This window comes from Nipponia nippon, unplaced genomic scaffold (genome assembly GCF_047370975.1).
Source record: "Nipponia nippon isolate SJK-2023a ecotype South Korea unplaced genomic scaffold, ASM4737097v1 scaffold_25, whole genome shotgun sequence".
NCBI classification, from domain to species: Eukaryota; Metazoa; Chordata; class Aves; order Pelecaniformes; family Threskiornithidae; genus Nipponia; species Nipponia nippon.
In genome coordinates, this window is record NW_028262342.1 from 6396530 (window position 1) to 6417520 (window position 20991).

Below are 20991 nucleotides of genomic sequence, written 5' to 3' on the forward strand. Positions count from 1 at the left end.
TGACCCTGGGGCGGGGAGGAACGGGGCAGATGTGTGGTGGCTCTCCTGCGTTCAGATTTCAGCTGAACTTTATTGGAGCATCGTCATCGGCAGCAGCAGAGCTGCCCCCCTCATCCTCTCCCCGTGGTGGCAGGGGGACAGGGTGCCACCAGGGATGGAGAGCATCTGGCAGTGGCGGTCATCCTTCAAGGAGGTGTCCCCGGGAAGGATCCAGCCCTGGCACCCAGCACCCCTCCTGTCCCTATGGGGCCCCAGCAGCAGCCCCGCAGCGGGGCGATGCAGGCAGCTGCCCTTGTCTTAAGCACCCCTCCACCCTCCCCTGTGCGCGGCCGCTCTCCAGCGCTGCCGCCTCGTCGGAGATGGGAGCCCTGGTGCGAGCTGCCGGCTCTCAGCTCCCTACCTGCTTTACCTGTTCCTAATTGCGGGAGAGGCTGGCAGGAATTGCAGGCTGTGCTTTGCCAGCAGCTGCCGGGGGGAAGGATCCCAGCAGCTTCTCCCCACCAGCCTTGGGCCGCATCCAAAACGTGCTTGGAGCATGTTGAGACCATGGCAGGGGCTGGCAGGACCCGGCAGGGGCTGGCAGGACAGCAGTGCTGGTCGAGGACCCCCAGTCCCCGCTGCTAGGACACGCTGCAGTGCTTGCTGCTGCCCCGTGGCTTCGCCGTCCTGCCCCCAGCCCTCCCCACGGGCTCCCTGCCCAGGGAACTCATCCCCGGCTTGGGGATGGGCTTCCCAAAGAAGAAACCCTCTTCGTCCGAGTCCGAAGATGAAGAGCAGGTGGGACACCAGGAGTCATCCTCCTCCGTGATGTCCTGCAGGTCAATGTCCTCCGGCTGTGCGCTGTGTTGGGCAGGGGCTATGCCCGCTCGAAAGTGTGGGTTTCCATTGCCTGCGGGTGTTCGGGGGTCAGGGCCCCCCAAAACCAGGTGGCTGGGGGCTCCAGGCCCACTGGGACCCCCTGCACTGGGCTGGCTGCCAGAGGGGTGTCCGGCCGGTGGTCCCAGCATCCCTGCGTGCGCAGCATCCCTGCTCCGCTCCTTAGCGGCTGCTCCGCGGTCCTCCAGGCTCCTGAATGCTGGATGCACGGAGGCCTGATCCAGAAATGCCTCTGGAAGAAGGCAAGCAGGGATCAGTGAGGACAGGGAAAGCTGAGCCTGCCTTGCCACAGCCCCTCACGCAGCCAGGGCTGCCTTGGTGGTGGTACCAAACCCCAGCTGCCAGCGCTCGCCCTCCTGCGGGAGGTGGGCTGGGGGGTTGTCGCTGCTGCTCCAGCCCTGGGTTGGGCTGCACCCGTGCGCCATTCCCCATAAAGTAGCCAGGGGCTGAGCAGAGCCTGGTTTTCCTCCCGCTCCCCTCCCGCCATGTAGCAAGCAGAGAAGCAGGATCCCTACCTGCCCCTTCCACCCGCTGCCTGCAGTCCCCGGGTGCCAAGGTGCTGCCCGTCCCCGGCGCCGTCCTGCTGGCGGGGCCGGCTCGGGAGAGGGGCGTCGAGTCAGGGGACGGGGCCGAGGCAAAAGCTGAGTCGGAGGAGTCGGAAGCGGTGGAGGATGTGTCCCGTCCCAGGCTGCAGGTCTCGGAGCAGAAGAGCCGGCCGCGGCGGGAGGTGAGGGGCTGCCCGTGCAGCGGCTTTCGGCAGAGGCTGCAGCAGAAGCAGGCAGCTCGGGCATGCCAGTGCAGCCCTTGGTGGGTGGCCTCCTCGCTGTCAGCACCTGAGGGGCAACCGCGGATGAAGGGGAGGCTCTTCCCACCACCGCGTGCCAAAACCCATCCTCTGCAGCGAGCCGCGGGGCTCTGGCTCCGCAGCCCTCCCAGCCCACGTCCCACCTGCCCGGGCAGGGAAGCCCCGCTGTGCCCTGCCCCGGGGAAGGGGAGACAGGGGCCATACCGATGGGGTCCCCGCAGGCCTGGCACAGCTCAGCGAAGAGGCTCTCAAAGCAGCCACAGCAGCAGGGCCGGCCGCTCTTCATCACGTAGCGCTGCCCGCGCAGGGGCACGTCACACTCCAGGCAGCAGAAGTGCTCCAGGTGCCAGCGCCGGCCCTCCGCCTCGATGCACTCCTCCATGAAGATCAGCTGGAGGGGGGCAAACGACCCATCCTCTAAGCACCCAGCTAGAAAACTCATAGCCCGGAGGATGCTTTGCTGTGCCAAGGAGAAAGGAGGAGTCCCCGTGCCTTGGCACGGGCATGGGGCTCTCTGCAGAGCTCAGGAAGGAACCTTTCCTCCTGCCCATCATCGGCGCTTGCTGCATTTGCAGCCCCCGGCCAGGCACAGGAGCTTTTAACAACAGCAAAAGGAAGGTAAAAGCCTCTCCCCTGCCCGGCACCCACCTGGTCGCAGGAGGCACAGCGGGGTCGGAAGAGCTCGGCGTGGTGCCGGCCGCAGTAGATCCTCCCGTCCTGCTGGAAGTAGATGAGGTCCACCAGGGGCTGGTGGCAGAAGTGGCAGGAGAAGCAGGACGGGTGCCAGAACTGGTCCCCCAGCCGAGATGCCGAAATCCCTGGGTCCCCTTTGTTCAGCCTCCTGCCACACTGCAAGGCAGAGGGACGCGGGGTTTGGGGTCAGGCTGGCTTCTGGGGACGGGTCCCCACTGGGGAATGGGTGCTGCCTGGTGCCAGGGGAGGGGACACCTCACCTTCTTGCAGGGACAGCCATGGCAGGGACCTGGCACGGGACATGCCAGCCCCTGCCCCAGGGCCTCCCGTCTCCGTCGGGCGCTGAACGCTCGTAGCTGCCTCCTCTCCTCCTCCGCAAGGTCGGGGCAGTACCGCTCCTGCATGGGGAGGCGGAGGTGAGGGGACGCGCGGCGGGTGAAGCCCAGGGTGGGCAGCACCCAACAGATACGTGTCTTACATCGCAGTCCTGAGGAGGCAGCTGCTGCAGGAGGGCTCTGGTGCGGAGCCGGATCCTGTCGTCGGGAGAGGCAGGCTGCGGCGAGCGGGTGCCAAAGCATGCCGGGACCTTGGGATGTCGCGCAGGAGAGAGAAACACAAGCAGATTTTTAGGGGGATTAAGCTGCATTGCTCGAGGTTGCTAAAATGTGCGTTTCATCCCAGGGCTGGGCGTGCTGGGCTGTGGGTACCGCCCGTGGATGGCACCCGCAGGGCTGGGGGGAGCAGGGAGCAAAGGGAGCCCCGCGAGAGCCGGGGCGCTGCCCACCTCGGGGGGTGCGGGGTCCGCGGGGGGCTCCGGGTACTCTTCCAGGGCACAGCCAGAGTCGCTGTCAGACGAGGCTGGTGGGAGGCCGGTGGCGGTGCCGCAGGGGGGTGGCTCCTCTCGCTGGGGCCATGCAGGGCTTGGCAGGGACATGAGCTGGGGAGAGGGGATCAGAGCTGGTGAGACCCTCGGTGAGGCAGGGAGCAGGGGCCCAGCCCCAGGACATGTATCGTCCCACTGGCCCAGTGTGGACCTTCTCCATGCCATGGCAGGATGAGCAGCCCCTCGTCCCGGGGAGGGACCCCGGGCAGGTCCAGCCAGGACGATGCTCAGCACCGCCACAACCTTGACCTTGGCTGAACCCCTGCAGAAGTCCAAGGGCTTTTGGGGGCTGCCCCTTTCTCTGTGGGGTTATAAGCAAACCCACGCTGAGGGCACGGGTGCTCGGCAGGGCTGGGGCTTTGTCTGCCAAGCGGTAGGCGCTGACGGGATGGTGATGGGTTAAAGCTGGGCAGGGAAGACCCCGCGTGTCCGTGCTCAAGCTGAAACAAGTTTTGGGAAATGGCACCAGCCGTTCACTCACCCACAGCGGGAGATTTTCCCTGGCTGCCGCCAGTCCTTTGCTGGCACGGCTAATCCCCGGTCTAGTGGCCGGTCCCTGAGCAGGGCAGTGGGAGGAGACTGAGGTCTAGCCCAATTCAGTGGAAAATAATTTATTCCCCTCGGGCTGCTATTGTTCTGCCCTGAGCGGCTGTTCCTGCCTGGGCGGCCGGCTCGCCCAGCCACCACCACCTCGCCTGGCTAATGGTTACGCAGTGGAAACCCGTCCGGTCCGTCCCCTCCTCCCCACATGGCGCTTTTCACCGCTCGCTTCCTTCCTGGCCTGGCTTTCCAAAACAAAGGCGAGATGGCGATGCGGTGGCTCCTGGGGCTCCCTGGACGCCGGCCCAGAGCCCGACGCCCTCTGCCCACGCTTCCCGCCCTGGCGTGGGGAGCCAGGGTGGGATGCGGGTGGGATGGAGCTGAGCCACTGCGCCGGGGGCAAGTCGGGGTGCTGCAACCAAGGTGCTGCAACCCCAGGACAGCCCTGGATTCACCCCATGCCGGGCCCACCATAGACTGATCAGCTGCTCCGGAAAGTGTTTTATACAGCAAGCGGCTTGGCACGGGCCCAGGCTGAGGGTTGAGGGGTGGTAACCTCCCAGCCAGCCGCCTTGGTCCTCCTGCATCACTGCCACCATGAGGACCAGTTCACTGCTCCGCACTGGGCTGGTACTTCTGCACATCTGGTTTATCCCCCCTGCCCACGCTGCCAGGGCTGTCCTGGCCAGCACCAGCAGCCACGTCCCCACTGCTCCCACTGAACCGCTTCCACACCCCCGGCTCAGCCCCTGCTCCCAGGGTGCTCCCTGCACCGCACCGGCCCCTTCCTATGCGGCACCTTGGGGTGCCGGGATGTTGCACCCAAATGTGGCCACCTCTGCAGCTGGGAGCCGGTGGGATCAGCCCAGGCAGCTCAGGTCTCCCTGCCATGCACCTGGGTCAATGATTAACACCGCAAATTTGACTAATCAGCGGGAGAAAACAAAAGGGCTGCTTGCTCCTTCCTGGGGCTTGGGGTCTGCCAGCCCGGGGGTTAGTCCAGAAAGACCGCAGGCCTGGTTGCGTGGTGCTTTTAAAGCTGTGCTCAGCTCTAGGACCTGCACAGGGATGAAACAACCTGCGGCCCAAAGAGAGCCCTGGCCTTGCTGACTTGGTGAAGGACCACTGTACCACCACTGGTGTTGGGCCAGTAACCAGCCTTGGCTCTAGAGCTGTGCAGGAGGATCGCACGTGTCCCTGGGGCTGCTGAGTGGGGACCTCCGTGGGCTCGGTGACTGGCCCCAGCACTGCTGCTGCCTTGTTTGGGTAACACGTGTCCCTGCTTTTCCCTTCCCGCGGGAGGCGGATGGCAGTCCCGGGCTGTGCTTGGCTTATTAAGCCTCCAAGCTGCATTTGTCTAATCTGTTGGGGCTTTGCTGTAATTAGACCCCTCCGATGCTCCGGGGACTCAGCAGAGCTGGTGGTCCCTGCGCAGCCCCAGCCCCGCGGCAGGGTGCACGGGGCACCTCGTCCCAGGGCCCTCAGCAGGGAGCCCAGTGGGGTGATGCTGGGAGAAAGCAGAGAGGGCAGGGCTCCTGGCTGCTGTGAATCCATGGGGCTGCGCTGGAGAGCCCAGCCCAGCCCGGTTTGATGTGATTACTCCGGCTGGCAGCTGTCTGGGCTGTAGGCAAGTCCCTGTAATTAGCCCCAGACAATGACAGTGGTATGCGCCTCCCATGCTAAGGAGCCAGGCAGCCCCAACAGGTCCGGCTCCTCTGCTCCCCATCCTTGTCCCCTCTTCCTTCCTGCCCTCCCTCGCCGCCTCCAGGCAGTCCTGCTATTGCTCTTCCCTGCTGGCCTGCAAAAGGGATACAGGGATGCTCCCTGCCTGCCCCTGCCCTCAAAAACAGGGACAGGAGAGCCCGGACCAGGCATCGGGGGGGATGGCAGGCGGGCGCTTTGGGGAGCCGCTCTCCCTGCCAGCGCAGAGCCGAGCGCTGGAGGTGCGTCCCCCCAGAAGGGACGTGTGAGGGACCAGTCGGGCAGGCTGCGTGCCACTGGCTGTCATTTGCCTTTGCTTTAAAAGTCTCTTGTCCTGCCCGTGGGAGCTCCTCCAGACTGCGATCGCTCAGCTCCCTTGTGCTCCCCGAAGGATGGGCAATTTCCCTGCCTGCTCACAGCCTTCTGGCATTTGCCAGGCTGCAAACGGCCATCCAGGCTCCGGTCCCGGTGCTGGCACTGCCTGGCTCAGTGGCCCTGCAGGATTCCCCTTCCTGCTCCGAGCACATTTCCCACAGTAGCTGCAGCCCTTTGCAAAGCAGTCGCAGCTCCCTGGGAGCAAGAGGCTAAAATTCACGGGAATATTAATCCTCTTTGGCTCCCCGGGAGCAGCCCCAGTCTCCAGCTGGCTGCGGGAGCGGGTGCAGGCTCCCATCCCTCTCCTGCCAAGGTCACCCATTAACTTGCAGTGCAGCCACCCCGGCCCATTCGCATTCAGCGCAGGCTCCCTGTTCCTGGCACGGGCAGGGGCTGATCCGCGTCTCTGCTGCAGCCTTTGGTTTTCTAAAGTCACTTTTCCATCTCAGAAGACCCACTTTCGGACCCCTCTAGCCTATTTTTCAGAAGCACCAAACACTCCCCAGCTCCACAACCCCGAGGAAACCCAGCAGCTCACCGTCACCGAAAAGACCAGATCCCCTTTCAAGCACCCAAAAGCACTGGCAGCTTTCAGAGGCAGAGCTCTGTATTCACCACCTCACCCACGGGATAACCTGTTTTTGCTTGAGCTCCTGTCAACACAGCTGCAATGAAGGTACGTGGAAATAAAGATGCAGAGCAACAAAGATGCAGCTCTTCTGGGGCGAGATAAGCTGAGGTCTGGCAGGGCGAGCCGGAGCAGCTAGTCCTGCCGTGCTGCCCCAGCTGGAGCCTGTCTCGTGAAGGAGCCCGCGGTGGCTTTTGGACCTGGGATGGCGTGAGGTGGAGCAACGCTTGGGTGCCGCTGGCTGGGTACAGCCGTCCCGTGGGCCCGCAGCGTGGAGGGACAGGGTCAGCGCAGCCCCCCAGATGATGGGGGGGCCTCAGCATCCTGCTCAGCCATATGGCACCATGTCCTCCGCGTCACCGGAGGGGACCGTGGCCAGCGCTGTGGCCTGTAGCTCACGGGGGGACGTGCCAGTGCTGCAAAGGGATCTCTCAGTGGGTTTTCCCCCACCCCGCGAGTGCAGGCGCGGCCGGCTGCCCCGGCTCGGCGGGGAGCGGTAACCCATCAACCTGCTGTAACGCAGCCGTTCGTACATCCGCGGGCACGAGCCGAGACCCGCCACCCCACCTCGCCCCCGCGGCCACCGGATTTCATCCCGGCCCGTCGGTGTGTGACGGGGTCCGGCCGCCTCCAGCGGAAAGCTCCATCGCCAGCCCCAAAACACCCCATTCCCGCCTAAAGCCCGGGCGCAGGAGGGACGGCGGAGCCAACAGCCCTCCGCGGAGAGCCCGGCTGGCCGCGGGAGCCGGGCCGCCCCGCCAGCCCCGTGCCCGTGCTCCCGCCCGCTCTGGAGGTGGCCGGGCTGGCAGCGCCCGCACGATGGAGCCGGCGCCGCGTCCTGCTCTCAGCGGACGTTTTCCCAAAAACAAAGCCCGCGGGGGCAGCGGTACCATTCTGCTCCCCCCGTGTATTTCTCCCAGAGAAGAACAGCCAAAAAACCCTCCCTCTCCCCTCGTTCGCCTCCCCTTCCCCTTGCAGCGCTTCCCGGACGGGGACTCTCCGGTGCCCCCCGGCTCCCAAGCGCCTTCTCCCCCCGCTCCAGCTCAGCTCGTAGCTCGGAGAACCGGCCCCGGGAAACCCTTCCAGCCTCACCTACCTGCCCCTTCCCCGCGGCCCGGCACCCGGGGGCCGCCGCTCCGGGCTCCGCCGGCCGCTCCAGCCCCGCTCCGGCCGCCGCCGTCCCGCCCGGCTCCGGGGGAGGTGAGCGAGTGGAGGCTGAGCAGGGAAAACTTTGCAAAGCGAAAGGAAAACATCCAAGCTCAGTCAGGGAAACAATTTTTTTTCTCTCTCTCTCTCTTTCTCTCTTTTTTTTTTTAAATCTGCCTGCCCAGGAAACTGGATCTGTGTCAGCCGGGGTCCTAATTACAGGCTTTTTAGCCTAAACCGACAGAGACAGCCAATGGCAGGGAACCGCAGCGGCAGGCGGGGAGGGGAAGAGCAAAGGGTGGCGGAGGGGGTGTATGTTAACCCTACAGGGGAAGGAGCTGCAGATGACATCTGTTTTTCTCGCTGCCTCTCATTTTCCGAGCGTCCGCGCCCTTCCCTCCATCTGCGGCTCAGTTCACCCCAGGTTGCCGTTTTGATGGTTTTTATGATCCACGCGGTGATTTATTTTCCTGCCTAGATCAGAAAGAGTCGAAGCTTCATGAAAGAGGGGAAGTGTCATTACACCCCAATTTAGAGGTGGAGAAACTTTGGCTGGGCTCTCACAAAGGAGTTAGCCAGAGGCAAGTCAGGATGTCCCAGTTTTCCCAAGTCCCGAACACCTGACGAGTCTCCTAAAAGCCATTTAGAGGCTTCGGCTGCAGCAAGCACTCGGGCAAGAGTCAGGGTAAAATTTATCAGAGCCTCTGACACAAGGCAGAGCATCTTTGTTGTATTTCTGTGTATTTCTCGCATGCCATAAGATTTTCCTGCCTGCTGATGCGGCTCTGGGGATGGGGACAGACACAGCATCCACCAAACCCCGCGTCTGCAGGGGCTGGAGCAGCCCCGCGTGGCCCGAGCACCTTGCTGCGCAGGAGCTGCCTCTTGTTTGGGGGCTCCCTTGGGAGCCCCAAGGGGTGCAGGTGGCTCGTGCATTATGTAGGTCCCTGGGACCAGGGTCAGGACCGCAGTCTAAATCTGTACCGTGATGGGAATTTGTCAGAGGAGGTGGCCGGGCTCCACGGCAAGCCGGTGGCGCTGCTGGGAGAGGCCGTGCAGAGCCGTGCTGGTGCACGGGTTGTCGCACTGCTCACTGGTCGTTTATATCTCTGCAAAATCGCCCAGGCAGGGGAAGAAGCAGGAGGAAAAGAAGAAGGGGCAGGCGAGTCTCCGCTTCCCCGCAGAGGGGTCCCAGCCGGCTGCGGAGCCAGCGCTGCAATTCCCCAGGGACCCTTTAAGGTCTCGGATCTGCGCCAGGGAGGTTAATCCGCTGTTTGGCTTTGGTGGGAGGCTGGTTTGCTGCTATGGACTTTGTACCACCGGGGGGATGGTGGGCCCCCTCCTGCCCGCTGCCAGCTCCCAGCCCAGCTGCGAAGTGGCTGCTGCCTGCGCTCCCCACGCTCCACCGTCCCTCCGCACGCCGGGAAGATTAATGGGCAAAGTCCTCGTTAGGAGACCAGCCGGGCACAGGGACTCGGGCTCGACAAATGGGTCACTCGGGGCTTTCTGAGGTGGGACCAGCCGCCGCTGCACCGAAGCCACCGCCCTGGAAACGCCACGAGGTCCCCCAGGGGCGCGGGCGAGCCCGCACGTGTGACGGGCAGGACGCTGGCCTGACGGGCTTCCCTGCCGCCAAAACACCGTGAGCGACCGGCGTGCGGCCAGCAGCGTCCCCGTGGAACGGGCAGGGCTGCAGCCACGCGACTCGGCGCTGGAGCAGACCGGGAGCGCTCACGTGTTGCGGCCGAGGAGCCAGCAGCCCCCGCCGCCCCTCCGAAGCCACGGGCGATGTCCAACAGCTCCGCGCCCTAACAGCGCGGGCGGGATTGTAATCGCAGAGAGATTGCAATTGTAAAAATTGCGAGTGTAAAAATGACACTTGTAACATCTGCAGCCCAGCCAAACTCTCCTGGTGCCCTCCCTCTCGTCCCATGTGCAGGGCAGCCCCTCGCGCGGGCCCGGAGCCCTCCCGGAGCCCCCCGCGTTCCCGCCGGGAAGCCGTGCCTCGTCCGAGGCCAAACGCCGGCTGCGGGCGTTATTATTTAGCACGCGACACCAGGAGTGCCGGGGCTGAGTCGGGACCGCGAGCAATCGGGCGCCCGTCGAGGTGGCCCGGGGGTGCAGCCGCCTGCGGGACCCCAGCACCGAGCTGCCATCCACTGTGCTGGTTTAGTGCTCTGATACTGGTATAACTGGGGCGGGCAGTGCGCAGGGATGCTGTGAATGGGGGCGGCTGGGTGCAGAGCGCACCCCCAGCACCCCCTCCTGCCCCAGACCCCCCCAATCCCCTTTCACTGCCCCCCCCCGAGCATCCCCCCACCCCAGACCCCCCAATCCCCCTCCACTGACCCCCCCATAAAACCCCCTGCCCCTCTACCCCCCCCAGCCCCCTCCTGCCCCTGCCATGGCCCCGCCCCCTCCGCGACCACGCCTCCTCCCTGGCCCCGCCCCCGCGGAGCCAGCGCGGAGCCAGCGCGCCCCCTGGCGGCCGCGCTCCTGCCTGTCCGGGTCCTCCCAGCCCGAGACGCTCTAGGCGGCGGCCGGCGGACTCGCTGTTCCCGGCGGGCCCGGCCCGGGCTGGGGGACGCGGCGCTGGCGGGGCCGGACCCGCACCCGGTCCCCGAGCCCGAGCCCGGACCCGGCGGGCCGGGCAGGGGACGGGCCGGGCCGGGGGCCGGCCGGCAGCGGGGGCCCGGGCCTCAGCTCCCGGACGGCGGAGCCGGGCAGCGCCTCAGGTACCGACCCGCGCCCGGGCCTTCCCCCGGCACCGGCACCGCGCCTCGGCCCGGGCCCCTGCCCCCGCGGCCCGCGCTGCCCCCCGCCTCCCTCCCGCCCCCTCTCCCCGCCGTGCCCCCCGCTGTCCCCTCGCACCCCCTCCGCACTCCCCAGCCCCCCCGATACCCCCGGGCCTCGCCCCCTCCTCACGGCCCCCGGCCCCTCGGGCTGTGCAGGCCCCTGCCTCCTCCCTCCGGCCCCTTCCCCTCGCCAGCGGCCCCTCTTGCCCTGGAGGTGCCCCCCTGCAGCCCCTCTCCTCCCTCCCACGCTGGCGGGGGCAGTGGGCCCACGGCTGCCTGTCACGGGTGGGGCGGTGTGGGGCCATGCGTGCCCCTGCGCAGGGCCCTCGCGGGGGTCCCGGTGGAGCCGGGGTGCCCTGGTCCGTTGGGATGAGGGGGACCCTCGTCTGCAGTGCCGGGTTTAGGAGAGTGGCTTGGAGGAGCGTGAAGGGGCTGCTGCAGGCTGGGGGGCACGGACGGAGCCTCTGTGGGAGCAGAGGGGTTGGGAGGGGAGCGAGCGACCCCGCGAGAGGTGAGCTGTGGTCTGGGGACTGGGCCGAGGAGGGCTGCGAAGGCGCCGAGGAGGGTTTAGCCTTGGGTCCTGGGAGGTGGGGAGCCTGGAGGGGAGGATGGGGCTGCTGGCCTTAGGAGGCACATGCTCTTGCTCGCGGGGAAGCGTATCGTACTGTTGGCGTGGTTCAGCTCGTTAAGGCTATGAACGGGCAGGCAGCCCTCGGAAAGGTGCGTGTCGAAAGCGCCGAGCAAGAGACAGGAGCACTGGGAGTCTCGGTGTCTGCGTGAAAGGGATGCCGCTAACATGTTCAACAGTGAGGAGCAGTGGGAAGCCCCGAGGGAGTGTTCAGGGATCTCACCATGGCTTTTTTCTTGTTTGTTCAGTTCTGACCATAATAACTGTTCAGGATAGGCAACGGCACTTCAGCCTAACCCCCTCGCAGGTTAGACCGACGCGGGTGGAGGAAGCACCAGAGGGAGAGAGGAATAAAGAAGAAAGAGGGAGCAAAGGTAACATGTTTTCTACAAGGTGATTGTTTTTTGCTGAGGGAATTGATGAGATGGGAGTGGGAGAGCAGAGACAGTAGAGGACAAGGCCCCTAGTGACCAGATCAGATGAAACAGAGAGCGATCTGTTGCTAAATTATTGATCAAAGCCTGTAAGGTCAGTGGGGAGTAAAGCCATACTGAGTCTAGAAGAACAAATAGGATGGCTTGAGCAGGCTGCGGTGTTGAACAGGGAGCGTGTGGTGGTGTTACTGTTAGGGGTGATGGGCATGTGCAAGAGGGCAGCCGGCTTGGTTTGTGCCCGAGTTCCTCCAGCTTGCTCAGAAGGAGGCATTCTTCTTCTGGGGGACTTCACGGGGTTAGGAAGTGGTAGGGGATTCTTCAGGGGCCAAAGCTAAGGCGTGGAGTTGCAGTGGAAGGTAATTTAGGTTCTGTTTTGCTGTAAAAAATGAAATGGGACCCCTTGGTCAGCTCACCGCCAGCTCTTCTTCGTCCCTCCGCACCGCTCTGCGCTGCGGGGGAGCCTGAGGGCAGCTCTGCAACGTGGTTTTGCACAGAGATGCAACTCTGTGATTCATTGTTTAATTTGGAGCAACTGGTGAGGCAGATACTGGCATGGCAGAGTGCGAGGTTTCCAATAGCCTTTTCATTTTAGTTACTGCTGTAGTGCCAGACTGGTTATCCATATGGCTTTATTCTCTCACGCCTCAGATGGAGAGATTGTTAGCTGTTCTTGCCAAAGAAAACATGGCATCCTCTCGTGTTATCTGCTGCTGAATCCCCTGCCCTGGAGTGGATGTGGAGTCCTTTATGTTCGCATCAAAGACAGCAGGATTTCTCACTACTAGTGCCTGCAACTCCTTGTGCTTGCTGACTGTTGTCAGATAGCCGAGTCTTTATGTTTTCTGGCATTTGTTACTTTCCGTAGCCCAAAGTAGAAGAGCTGTTGTGTTCGCTTGCTTTAAAGGCTGCGGGTTCCCTGACCCCTGAGGACCCTCCGTCGAGTGAAGGTACCTTCACATTCCTAAGCAGCCGATGCGTGTAGTTCCTCATATCCTTATATCCTCACTGCTCTCGGCCATTCAGTGTTACGTGTTTTATTTGCACTACAGTAGCTCTGATAAACCCCACTCTTGTGTAGGATCCCAAAGCCAAGAAGTAAAATATCTCTTATTTTTAATTTTTTTAGCTCTAGACTGTATATTTTTTCAGAAATTGCAGGAGTGGTCTGTGCAGAATTATTTTCTATATTCATATAAATGCAGGTAGTTAATTAAAAAAAAAAGTGCACCTGCCTTCCTTGTGATATTTGAGGGGAACTTCAGTCACAACCCCCCCGCTTTTTAATCTTCTCTGTTTTTTTAATTTGTTTAATTGTGTTCTCCTTGTCAGACGGAAGATGGGACAGTTTCCCTTGTGTTTTAGGTGCCTCTGACACCTGCTTACCATGAAGTCCCGAAGGAGATAGAGGGACAGTAGTGGGAATTCCTTCTCACTCCTCCGAACAAATCCAACAATTGCCTAATGGTAAGAAAGCTGTTGTTTTTAGTTGGCCTTATATTGTATGGTGTCCTGTAACCGAGGAACACACTGAAGAGTTCGCGATCCAAACCCACTGGGCCATGTGCGGGGGGATTGAGGAGGATACGGGCTGTAACTGCTGCGTGTTTGGAGGGGGTGGGAGGAGTTGGTTCAAAAACATGATTGTCCTCCGTTTTGTGCCCTCTCCCCAGGGATTACCTCTTATGCTGACGTCATGGGGAGCTGCTGCAGTTGTCTGTGCAGAGACAGCATCCCAGACAACCATCCCACCAAATTTAAGGTAAGTATTGCACCTTCATCCCCATCAGAAAGCCTGTGACAGCGCCAACTACTAGCAAAGCCCAGCATGGATTGGACTCCAGGCAGGAAAGGGAAGAAAACCTCTGCTCTTGCTTGATAAGATTTGCAAATATGTTACTGTTTTGGTTTGCTGGCTTTTTTTTTTTTTTCCTTTCCATAAGCAACTCTGCTGCAAATATGTTTGTATTTGCAGTAGAAATTGCCTCTGCACTGAGATTCAGCTGAGCAAGGAAATGGGGAACTGGAGAGAAACCTTTTATTGCTCAGGGCTGTGTTCCAGTGTCTGTGTTGAGACACATCAGCTGAACTGCCAAGCGCACAGTCTCCAGGGCTGCCGGCTTGGCGCCTTCTGCCAGCAATGAATTCATGCTCTCAGCAGAGAAAAGGCATCTCAGTAAATGAAAGGGGAATCCATGGGAATTACAGTATCTTCGTGGGTGGGTTTTTTTCGGTACCAGTGCACTGAGTTTCCTGATGTGGGCTCTGTGGCCTCTGCAGGTAACAAACGTGGACGATGAAGGTAACGAGCTGGGATCTGGGATTATGGAGCTGACACAGATGGAGCTCATCTTGCACACTCACAAGCGAGATGCTGTCAGGTGGCCCTACCTCTGCTTGCGCCGCTACGGCTATGACTCCAACCTCTTCTCCTTCGAGAGCGGTCGTCGCTGCCAGACGGGGCAGGGTGAGTGTGGAGGTTCCCGGAGGAAGCAACGCTGCGGTTTGTTCCCTGGCAGCCAGAGTGAGATGATGCTTGTGTCCTCCCAAGTTCCTACATCTGTTGCAGCCTCTGTTCCCCCAGAATACCGGAGTGTGCATGCACATACAGTTAATACTCCTGATTAAAACACTAATGAGAACAACGTTGTGGCTCAGGACCTGGGCATAAATCTAATGGTCTCATTTCGCTAGTGCAGCGACGCTCATGAGGTAATTGGTGAAGCAGGCTTGAGCATTGGACGGGGCGTATTTAATGTCAGAGAGGATGTTAGTTACGCTGTCAGCTCTGAGCTTCGGTACCGAATGCTGCACAGCTCTGGTAGGAGAGGTTGCTGGACTTCTTTCCTTAGGAGCTAGAAAGTGCTTTTTGCAGGACTGAAGCTTTATTAAGCATTTTTTAACTCCGGGGATAAAGCTTAAGGGCATCGCCTGCACCTTTTTGCAGGTCCCTCTTAGGGTTTGCTTATTCCCCGGAGCTGCCGAATGCACGGCAGTAGCAATAGTTGTTGGAGCACGTTTCATTTTCTCTGCATTCGCTCTGCCTTGGGTCGTGCTGGTTCTACTTAATGCTTTGCATTTTGTGTCTGGCAGCACCTTGTAACATAGAGGGAAAGGAGTTTTACGTTCTACTGATTTTATGCATGGAGATGCTGTGCATAGAGAAGGGAAGTGAGTCACCCGGGAGTACATGCCAAGTCATCAGCAATGCTGGGAATAGACTCCAGTTTTACAATGGTGCCTGTCGGTTCCTTACCAGTCTGTCTCTCTTGCTTTTAAAGAGCTGAACATTTTCTTGGCATCTGCATCCCCGGGAGAAAAAAGTTTGTTTCCTCATTCTATTAATGTGTTTGTAAACTCCTTCGTATCCAAAAGGACTCCGCGTGACTGTTCAGTGTCTGTGCAAAGCACTGTGCAAATCTGTAGTGCCGTATGCTCCTTTTTAATATTTATGTAAGTGGGGTTTTCCTCTCCTGGAGTCGTGTGCTCATCAGTTGCCAGCGATGGGAACTGCTTGTCTTCGGTTTCTGTTTTGCCTTTTGCGGGATGCAGTGATTAGATGGGTGCCCTGTGTGGTTTGGTTTTTTATTTAGGTCCAGGTAGCGGGGATAAAGCAGAGCCATTTGCTCTTCATATATTACAAAATTTTTAGCAGACACATACTTACTCATCAGTCTTAAAGCAGACAGAAACGAGAGGGATGGCGTTGTGTTTTGATGAGTTTTCTCCCTTCCTTGTAGGATTTCTTTCTGCTTAGTTAATTTTATTTGGAGGACTCCTTCCTGATGCTGCTCCCCACCTTATATAAGGCAGCTATAGCTATTTTTTTTTGGCCAGAACGTTTAAAACTGTACTCTTTGGGGTAGCAGCCGTTGTTGCCATGCCGTTCTCGTTGCTATGGCTTTTGTGCGTGTGTGTGCTTGCCAGCTTGGGATTGGTTGGCTCTGCACGCACCAGCTCTGGTTTGGGCTGCTCGTTTGGGGAGACACTGTTTAATTCCATACATTTTTTAAATATGACGTTCTTGTCCCTCCCTCACGTGCGCACTCCACAGGGCCCAGTTCAGCTTACAGTAGTCACTGGGTAGACTTTCCCCTGGTAATGAGAACCGAACTGGGTGGCAAGTGAGTTAAAAGAGAAGATTAGAGATGAAGCGAGACTGGTCAGCCTGTCCCTTTCGCACCTCCGCTCACATGGGATTGATCGTCTTAAGATAACTGGGTTGCTCGCTGTTTTTCTTGTAATAATGCACCCTTTGGTCAGATGGCAGTCACGGCGTTGTGTTTCTGTTGATGCAATAATTCACCGAGTTGTTGGTTGTTCTCCTGTGGCTGTGGGTTGCAGGGGTTGATTGTGTTAAACACAGCAAAAGAAATCAAAATTGCCTGTTCATTTAGAGCCGGGAATTACATATACTCTTGTTAAAGCAGGATTGCTTTCTCACTTTCCTGACCCTCCTCTTCGTTACTGTGCAGGGATTTTTGCCTTCAAGTGTTCCAGAGCAGAGGAGATCTTTAATCTGCTTCAGGACCTGATGCAGTGTAACAGTATCAACGTAGTGGAAGAGCCTGTTGTCATCACCAGGAACAGTCACCCCACGGAGCGGGAGCTCTCCCGGACCCCCCAGGCACCCAACAGTAAGGCTCCTTCAGTGCCCAGAGAGAGGAGGGGGAAATGCAGAGACGTGGGCGATGTCTGCAGTCGCTCGTTGAAACTGCCCATGGATCTCTCCCATGCGCTGCCTCGCTGCTGACCCATGTCTTTATGTCCACGTGTGCCCCGTGCAGCATGTTTATTTTAGGCCCCTCCTTGTCTGCAATGTGGTATTTTGTTTCCAAGGAAACAGCAACAAAATCCCTTCAAATAGTCCACCGAGTTGTCACCCTTCCGTTGGTTTTCATCTGGATCGCTGCCAAGTGCCCTTTTTGAGTAGCATCTACAAGGATCAAGTGGTTCCTAGAGGAAACCACATCTGGAAGAATTTGGATTTGCTCAATTCCTGTCTCCATTAGGAGTGACTTAAATCGATTTAAACAAGAGGGCCTAGCCCTTGTATTTATGCTAGGTGCTTCATCGTAGGGGTCTTGCCTAGACAGGCTGATTCTGACTTACAGGGTACAGTTAAGAGGCCAGCTTACCGTGAAAATGAAGTCAACTCTATTTTATACCAAACCGATGCTCTAACGCTTATCTGTCTTGATTCTCTCCCAGGTCTGGGGTACACTGTCCCAGGATTTCCCAATGGATTTCACAGCTTCCCTGGAGAAACCCTATCATACTCCGCAGCCCGCCACCCCTCCGTGGGCAGCCTGAGGCATTCATCTGTGGGTGAAGACTCTACTCATGCCCTTATTGGGCCTGACGAGCAGGTAAACCTGGAGGTCCTAAATCCTGCTGTTTGCAAGCAATGAACAAGCAGCTTGCTTTGCTAGCCGTCCTGTGCAATTCTGGGTTTCTGTTACTCCAGCAAAGCTCAGGGGATCCTCATACCTCGTCATCCTTTTTTTTCCTCTTTTGCTTCATTTTGCTCTTGGAGACTTCTGCTCTCTGACACGTCGCTGGAACAGGCACTCTGTCAAGCCGACTGAGTCGGTTTCCTTAACCGCTAGGATTTGCGTGGCAATTACTTAACAGCAGCACTTAGCTTGGGAGTCCAAGTCATACTGCCCTACCTATCAGCTCTTACTGCAGCCCCTAAACTGATGTGCAGATGCACACTCAAGTTCAGATTATTTTTATTTTTATTTTTGATGTTCAGCTCTTTGTTCTCCGTCTTAGAATTTAAGAATTTTCCCTACAAAATCCAGCTTGTCTCAACCGTGATCGGAGAAGCCTAGGTAGGTCTGAGTGCTGCAGTATTGCCAGTGTAAGCCACTCAAGGAAATATTTTGCAAGTGGCTTTGCTTTTTGTTCTGTGCCATATGCATCAGGCGTGAAATAGATGATGTGTATCTTCTGCAGTTGGGCTCCTTTTTGTCTCTCCTTCAGCCCACAAATCCAGAAATGGCTTTTGTGTTTGGCTTCCCAAAGTATTTTCAACTCCTGAAATTCTTTCATTTCCCCCTGCTTCATTAGCCCTGAAGCATTTTCCATTCCTGTTGGTTTCTCAGCTGCTGACAGCTGCTTTACTCTTGTCTCTTCTCTTCTCTTCTCCTTTCACTGTCCCTCTGCTTCTCTCCTTGCAGTCCCACACCTACGTCAACACGGCCAATGGTGATCAGGAGCTGAGGGGCCGACATTGTATGCACTCCTTGCCTGAAGTCCACCCTCCTTTCCCCCATAGGAACCACAGCTGCTCCCTCGAAGACCGCAATCCCCAGGTCTTTCTGCAGCCAGGGGAGGTTAAGTTCGTGTTAGGTCCCACGTCCAACTACAGACGCGTCTGTCGGCACCACCGGGAGTGCAGGACGCCCTTCTGCCCCCCAAACAACAACAACAACGAGTGCGAGGAGGAGTGCCCTTCACCCCAGTGCGTCTACGAGAACGTCAACGGCTTGCTGCCCCCCAGCACCTCCTCTCTCTGTCGAGGCGGGCGCTTGAAACTCACCCGGGAGGACGCGGGCTTACCCGGCTGCTCCCATCGCAGAACGGCGTTGCTGCACTATGAGAACTTGCCGTCGCTGCCCCCGGTGTGGGAGTGCCAGCCGCTCCGGCGGGGCGAGGAGGACGCGGGTGCCGGGGACGTGCTGACGCCTTCCCCCAACGGCTACTCTGAGGCTGGTGAAGAAGATCCCCTGCAGAACTACATGAACTCGGAGAACACCGCGCTGCACGGGGGCAGCGGCCAGCGGCGCAGCGGCTTCCTGCCAAAGCCTCGTCGCGGCTGCGTGCCCAGCGTCTTCAGCTTCGACTTCCCCCGGCCCCGTCCAGAGCAGCCGCGGCAACTCAACTACATCCAGGTGGAGCTGGAGGCTGAGCCGCACAAGGGACATCAGAACCCACCGGTCCCCTGCGTCCCACCTCCTGCCACCCACGAAGCCCGCCGGACGGACTCCTACGCGGTCATTGACCTAAAAAAGACAGCGGCCATGTCCAGTTTGCAAAGGGCCCTGCCGAGAGATGATGGGACTTCGCGGAAAACTCGACATAACAGCACTGACCTGCCTCTGTAAGGGGGAACGCCAAGCGCAAGTGCTGTGTCGTGGCTTCGGTACCCGCCCTTCAGTGTATGGCCCGGTGTGACTTCCATTCGCCATTGCCTTCTGCTTCCCTGTTTACCCCATTACCTGGTGTTACGGGATGGCTCCTACAGCTGATGTGAAGGCTAGTCTGTCTGTCTGTCTTCCCCTCTCCGTCTCTCCCATGTAGTTCGTTTTTAAAGCCTTGTGGGATATTTGGCGGTACTGTTTGAAGGCTAAATTTCTGGTGAGAGGGGCAGGAGGTGCCAGCAATAGCACCGGCACTGTGGATACGGCCTCGGATTGGGTTAGCTCTCCTGATTGCCTGGCAGCTCCGTCAGCAGTGCCAGCAGCCTGGCTGCAGAGGCAGGGCAGTAGCGTGGTGGAGGCGTCTCTCCAAAAGCGAGTTGCTTTAGGAGCTCCACTGCAAATCAAGGCCATTTCCCATGGATTTCACGCCTTGCGACTCCAGGCGAGCTCTGCAGCCGGGCCACTCCAAAGTCGGGTTTTTCCTTGGGGTTTCACTGATCCCTGATGACTTGGAAACTCATGCTGCGGTCTTTTCCCCCTCAACTCGCTCCTTTCTCCTATTTTCTTGAAGCTTGTAGAAGCTTTTAATACTTCTGTCCGTTTCTCAGATTTGATTTAAATTGGGCAACTCTAGAAATTAACAGAGGAGGACAGACAGCTATGGGCACAGACACTGTGATCACATAAACCTATTTCCTGGAGAGACCCTGCTTTAAAAGAGGAGGGGAAGACCGCAACTGTGAGAGAGATTTGAGGTTTGGTATAGAAAACTTCAACTGTACTGTACCCTGTTTTGATTTTTAAGGGTTCTTTTTGGTGGCTGTTCAGAAGTGTTGTTGATTTATTTATTTGTTTACTTATTTATTTATTAAATGTTCTTTTGCATCCCAGCGGTAATTGCCAAAACCGGTGCCAATATGATACATGTACTCGCTGTGGCTCGCTGCTTCTGCCTGGGGGACGGATCTCGGAAGAGGCTGGTGGCTTTGCTGAGCTGTGGTTGGGGAAAAGAGCAGCTGTGAATCAAAAGTTTTTTAACTGGGACTGACACAGGGTGGGTGGGAAATGGTACGGGAGACGTGGGAGCGCGAGCAGAGCTGCCAGGCAGCCGAGCCTGGAGTTGTATCGGAGTCGTTGCCTACGCCCACGTGCCTGGCTGGGTCCATGAGAAATATTTGATCGGTGTTTTGAGTGAATGTGCAGTTTGTTTCCTACGACTACGGACTTGGAAGGGCTAAATTTCGGCTTTCGGGTAAATTTGTGGCCTTTGATGTGGATTTTTCTCTTGACACCAGGGCTGAGTCTAAGCTGAGCTGTCAGGCCGGTGTGTGAGGTCCTGTGTGGGGTCTCTGCTCCTCTCCCGTTGCAGGCTGTTCCACCACCCCTCTCCGCATGGTGACACGCAGCAGCTCGATCTCTCCCTGGCTCCCTCTCTGCCGTTGCAAGCTGTTTCAGTGGGCGCTGGGTGACTCTGGAGTCCCACCTTCCTGCTGTCTGTATTCGTCACCTTCCTCCCTGGGACAGGAGTTGAGAGATCCAGCGCTCCGTGACACGTCCCGCTGCCAGCAGCAGCGCTGCCGAACCTTGCTGTGTTCTCCTTGTCCCTAACGTGTTCCGATGTCGAAGTCGGTGAGCCTCCGGTGTGAAAGAGGAGAGAACCCGATTGTCCAGCTGCAACCTGCTTCGGGGCTCCAGAAACTTCATTTCCAGATTTTTGAATTTCAGCCTTTTTGGTTTTGGTGCTGTAATGTCATATTGAAATGTGACCCTTTCGGGAGCAAGGACATCTGCCATGCAGTGCAGAAAAAGTGATAAAAGTGTGAGTAGTGCCATGCTTGTGTCGGCGGAACGTGGATTTGTTGGCTTGCTGTTGCACTCGAAATTCAAAGTGCACCACATGCTTAAAATCACTGTTTTTTCCTTTTTTTTGGAAGTCCTTGTGCTTGTCTTTCATTCTTTTCTCCACCCCAACTCTTGTGTGCTCTATAACTGAAAGGAAACTCAAGTAATATATTTTTGTATGTATACAAAATGACTTTATTTGAAGGAAAAAAAAAAAGGCAAGTAATGTAGCCCCCTAAATCTAGATTTCATTTAGGGAAGTGAGAGAAGAAATTGTTTTTATATATATATATATATATACACACACATATAAAAGTTAACTGCGTTAAGCTTTAAATAAACTATTTAAATAAAGAGTTTCTAAGCTGTAAGTGTCACCCTCTGGGACAGCACTAGTAACTCCCACGTGGCAGCACGGGCAGTGCTCTTGCTCTGGGAGCCTCCGTCGGAACCTGCCTTTCCACTGCCTGAGCTGAGAAATGCAAAATGCTTATTCCCCT

At 58.2% G+C, this 20991-nt stretch overlaps 2 protein-coding genes across 5 annotated transcripts; one reads left to right on the forward strand and one right to left on the reverse strand.

The window, feature by feature from the left end:
* Positions 1 to 335: 335 nt before the first annotated feature.
* On the reverse strand, positions 336 to 7813 carry PRICKLE4 (prickle planar cell polarity protein 4). The gene is made up of 8 exons (XM_087762235.1): positions 7598 to 7813; positions 3159 to 3311; positions 2853 to 2960; positions 2635 to 2772; positions 2330 to 2530; positions 1886 to 2072; positions 1392 to 1709; positions 336 to 1108 (listed from the first exon to the last, which is right to left on the reverse strand). The coding sequence occupies exons 2-8, from the start codon at positions 3306 to 3308 to the stop codon at positions 621 to 623; spliced, it is 1590 nt and encodes a 529-aa protein (XP_087618361.1). The 5' UTR covers positions 3309 to 3311; positions 7598 to 7813; the 3' UTR covers positions 336 to 620.
* A 2387-nt stretch (positions 7814 to 10200) lies between these two features.
* Positions 10201 to 20811, forward strand: FRS3 (fibroblast growth factor receptor substrate 3). Of its 4 annotated transcripts, XM_087761987.1 has the most exons (9): positions 10201 to 10382; positions 11319 to 11444; positions 12370 to 12451; positions 12867 to 12968; positions 13175 to 13263; positions 13782 to 13968; positions 15977 to 16138; positions 16713 to 16870; positions 17687 to 20811. In XM_087761987.1, exons 5-9 carry the CDS (start codon positions 13198 to 13200, stop codon positions 18611 to 18613), a joined length of 1500 nt encoding a protein of 499 aa, XP_087618113.1. In that variant the 5' UTR covers positions 10201 to 10382; positions 11319 to 11444; positions 12370 to 12451; positions 12867 to 12968; positions 13175 to 13197; the 3' UTR covers positions 18614 to 20811. The 4 variants fall into 4 exon arrangements, with proteins under 4 accessions (XP_087618113.1, XP_087618110.1, XP_087618111.1 ...); XM_087761984.1 differs by lacking the exon at positions 12370 to 12451 and having other exon boundaries at positions 12834 to 12968; XM_087761985.1 differs by lacking the exon at positions 12370 to 12451.
* Positions 20812 to 20991: the final 180 nt, after the last annotated feature.